General features: G+C 44.5%; 1 protein-coding gene across 1 annotated transcript in view; it reads left to right on the top strand.

Moving 5' to 3' along the window:
- The window catches only part of TRIML1 (tripartite motif family like 1), a 10,406-nt gene that overhangs the window by 1,336 nt on the left and 4,880 nt on the right, over nt 1–4,190 (top strand). Inside the window, exons 2-3 of the mRNA XM_003792764.2 lie at nt 214–309; nt 2,575–2,805. Coding sequence (XP_003792812.1) covers nt 214–309; nt 2,575–2,805 — 327 coding nt within the window. The remainder of the gene's footprint in view (nt 1–213; nt 310–2,574; nt 2,806–4,190) is intronic.

Genomic DNA, 4,190 nt, shown 5'->3' with positions numbered 1-4,190 from the left:
AAAAAAAAATAAAAATAAAAATAATCAGATTCCATCATTTTTAATTTTCATAATGGTCTTCAGTAATGACAGTCCTCTCTGGCACCTCACCACAGCCTTGCATGGAGCCTGCTTATCCTCTTTGTTTTAGTGTCCTGGCCATCTTGTAATTGTTGGTCTTTGAGGCCCCTGATCCTCTGCCCACTTGCCACAGAAAGTTTGTTTCTATTGCAGGAGAAACTCCAGGGGATCCTAAATCTTCTGCGTAAAAAGAGAAAGGAAGCTCAGACAATATTAACCCATGAGAGGGAGAGAGTGATACTGTGTAAGGTCAGTATCTGTGTCACTTCGGAATCTAGTATATGATTCCATGAGAGGGATTAAAGGGATACTTACTTAAATATCAGCAAAACAAAAAAAGAGAGATGGGGTGGTGCCTGTGGCTCAGTGAGTAGGGCACTGGCCCCATATACCGAGGGTGGTGGGTTCAAATCCAGCCATGGCCAAATTACAACAACAAAAAAAAATAGCTGGGCATTGTGGCGAGCATCTGTAGCCTCAGCTACTCAGGAGACTGAGGCAAGAGAATCACCTAAGCCCAAGAGCTGGAGGTTGCTGTGAGTGGTGACCCTACGGCACACTTCCGAGGGCAATAAAGTGAGATTCTCTCTCTGTAAAAAAAAAAAGAGAGAGAGAGAGAGAAAGAGAGAGAGACACACACACAAGTTTTTTTCAGTGTGAGTCTTGCAGCGTACACTATCCTTGCTTTGCACTGCCTCCCTCTGCATGTCTACCTGGGAAGCTCCATATGCCCCATCTCCAGGAAATCTTTTTTTCTCCTTGTTTCCTTGTGTAACTAGAGAATTTTGTGGCTACCTCCATGATGGCTCTGCTTATAATTATTTAAAATACAAGCTATACTTACAGACTTAGAACATAGGATGAATATCATTTTTCAAAAGGAATATTTCAGGCCAGGCATAGTGGCTCATGCTTGTAATGCCAGCACTCTGGTAGGCCAGGCAGGAGGATGACTTGAGCTCAGGAGTTTGAGATCAGCTTGAGCAAGAGCAAGACCTCGTCTCTACTAAAAGTAGAAAAATTAGGTGGACGTGGTTGTGGGAGCCTGTAGTCCCAGCTATTTGGGAGGATGAGGCAGGAGGATGGTGTGAGCCCAAGAGTCTGAGGTTGCTGTGAGCTATGATGACACCACGGCTTGGTACCCAGAGTGACAGAGTGAGACTCTGTCTCAAACAAATAATCATAAATAAAATAAAACACAAGTTATAGTCATAGACTTATAACACAGGATAAAAATCAGTTTTCAAAAGGAAAATTTGAAATGGCTTGGGGAAGAAAACGAATTCAAAAGAATAAAGAGAGAGGAATATAAGGGCAAAATAGTAGTTTGGATTATAATAAACAAATGCTCAGGGTTGGCCACAGATTTGTATTTGAGCTGTGTAGCAGTCAAAGCAAAAAAACTGAATGTGTAATTAGATATTAGAAGAAATAAGTTCATCAGATTTTCTCAATAGACTTTGAGTTCTTAAGTGGGAATACTTCTATGTATATTCCTATCCCTAGTGTGTGATTCCATGCCTACTTTTTTTTTTTTTTTGGCAGTTTTTGACCGGGGCTGGGTTTGAACCCACCACCTCCGGCATGTGGGGCCGGCGCCCTACTCCTTTGAGCCACAGGTGCTGCCCTCCATGCCTACTTTCAGTGAATACATTTCTGTTGAATTGGCCAGGCGGGGTGGCTCCCAACCTGAAATCCCAGCACTTTGAGAGGCTGAGGCAGGTGGATTGCTTGAGCTTAGGAGTTCAAGACTAGCCTGAGCAAGAGCGAGATGCCATCTCTACTAAAAACAGAAAAACTAGGTGGGCAATGTGGTGGGTGCTGTCGTGTCAGTTACTCTGGGGGCCGAAGCAGGTAGATCCTTGAGTCTAGGAGTTTGGGGTTGCTGTGAGCTAGGCTGGGGCCATGGCACTCAAGCCTGAACCTCTGTCTCAAAAAAAAAAAAAAAATCTGTTAATGAATGAATGAACACACATTTTTGGGGAAGCTTCTTCTTCTTTTTTTTTTTTTTTGGCTTTAGTTTTATCATAGTGCTGGTCCCTATCTGTCCTAATTTTGATTATTCTTGGCTTCTCCCACTAGAATGGCAGCCCCCTGGGAACAGAAATTTTGGTAGCATGCATACCTTCCAAAACATCAAACTCTTCACTCAGCTAGTCAAGAGAATACATGGGTCACTATGAAAGTTTTGAGACAGACTGTCTTACGGTCTATCATTTGACTTCTAGGAAACAGCCTACAGCATCCTTTCTGATTCCCCCGTACAAATTTCAGCTTAACTCGGCTCATCAGTGTTGCTGGAAGGGCTTCATTTGTTTCCCTCCACACAGATTTGATGTTTCTTGGTTTTTATAGACCTCAAAACTTTCGTAAGGGCCCACGTATATGTGTTATGTGTCAGGTGTCAGGACGTGTCACAGGGGAACTGCAGGACTTGTAAGGACTGAGCATCCATGGATGTCGCTAACTCTGCCATCTTGGGTGTGCGTGTATGTGCGTTTGCGATGGTGGCAGGAAGAGACGAAGACTTACAGACAGGTGGTCGTGTCAGAGTACATGAAAATGCACCAGTTCCTGAAGGAAGAGGAGCAGGTGCACCTCCAGCTGCTGGAGAAGGAGGAGAAGGAGAACATGAGGAAGCTGAGGAGCAGCGAGATTCAGCTGACCCAGCAAGTCAGGAGCCTGAACAAGATGATCGCGCAGATCGAGAACACCTGTCAGACCTCCATTCTAGAATCTCTGGAGGTGAGAAGGAAATCCTCGGAGAGGGCCGGGAAAATCAATGGGAAGAGTCACGGTAACCCCATAGGACATGAGTTCTTTCTTTTTTCATCTGAAAAACTAAAGTCTGTCCTCAAAGTAGCTTTCCCAAAGACTTAACATTTACATGTTCATAAAGTCTTAAAGACGAGGAGAAATAAAGTAAAAACCAAAGAAATACCCAACCCAGGCTGAGTGCAGTGGTTCACACCTGTCATCCCAGCACTCTGGGAGGCTAAGGCAGGTGAATTGCCTGAGCTCAGGAGTTGGAGACCAGCCTGAGTAAGAGTGAGACCCCATCTCTACTAAAAATAGAAAAACTAGCGGATGTCATGGTGGGTTCCTATAGTCCCAGCTACTCAGAGGCTGAGGCAGGAGGACCACTTGAGCCCAAGAGTTTGAGGTTTCTGTGAGCTATAACACTAAGTCGCTCTACCAAGGATACAGAGTCAGACTCTGTTTCAAAAAAATAAATACATAAATAACCAACCCAAACAAGCCTGAGGATGACTTTAATTCTTCTGTGCCTGCATCTATACCTACCATTATGTCGTTTTTATTGTTTGTTTTTTTGAGATAGGGTCTTGCTCTGTCACCTAGACTAAAATGCCTAGCTCCTAGCAACCTCAGACTCTTAAGCTCAAACCACCCTCCTGCCTCAGCCTCCCAAGTATCTGTGACTTACAGGCACATTGGCATGACATCTGGCTATTTTTTTTTTTGGCCAGGGCTGGGTTTGAACCCGCCACCTCCGGTATATGGGGCTGGCGCCCTACTCCTTTGAGCCACAGGTGCTGCCCCATCTGGCTAATTTTTTAAATTTATTTTGGTAAACACAGGGTTTTAATATGATGCTCAGGCTGGTCTCAAACTCCTAAAGCAATCCTTCTCCATCATTCTCTCAAGGTGCTAGTATTCCAAGTGTGAGCCAGTGTACCTGGTCAGTCAAAAACATATATATATATTTATTTATTTTTATTTATTTGAGACAGAGCCTCAAGCTGTCCCTCTGGGTAGAGTGCTGTGGCTTCAGAGCTCACAGCAACCTCCAACTCCTGAGCTCAAGCGAGTCTCCTGCCTCAGCCTCCCAAGTAGCTGGGACCACAGGTACTCATCACAACACCTGGCTATTTTTTGGTTGCAGCCATAGTTGTTGTTTGGCGGGTCGGGACTGGATTCGAATTTGCCAGCTAAAGTGTATGTGACTGGCGCCTTAGCCACTTGAGCCACAGGTGCCAAGCCTATTTATTTATTTATTTTTTGAGACAGAGCATTACTCAGTTGCCCTGTGATTGAGTGCTATGATGTCACAGCTCACAGCAACCTCAAACTCTTAGTTGAGCTCAAGCAATTCTCTTGCCTCAGCCTCC

This window comes from Otolemur garnettii, unplaced genomic scaffold, assembly GCF_000181295.1.
Source record: "Otolemur garnettii isolate 467f Iridium unplaced genomic scaffold, OtoGar3 scaffold00061, whole genome shotgun sequence".
Taxonomy (NCBI): Eukaryota; Metazoa; Chordata; class Mammalia; order Primates; family Galagidae; genus Otolemur; species Otolemur garnettii.
This window is presented reverse-complemented; position numbering and strand designations above follow the sequence as displayed.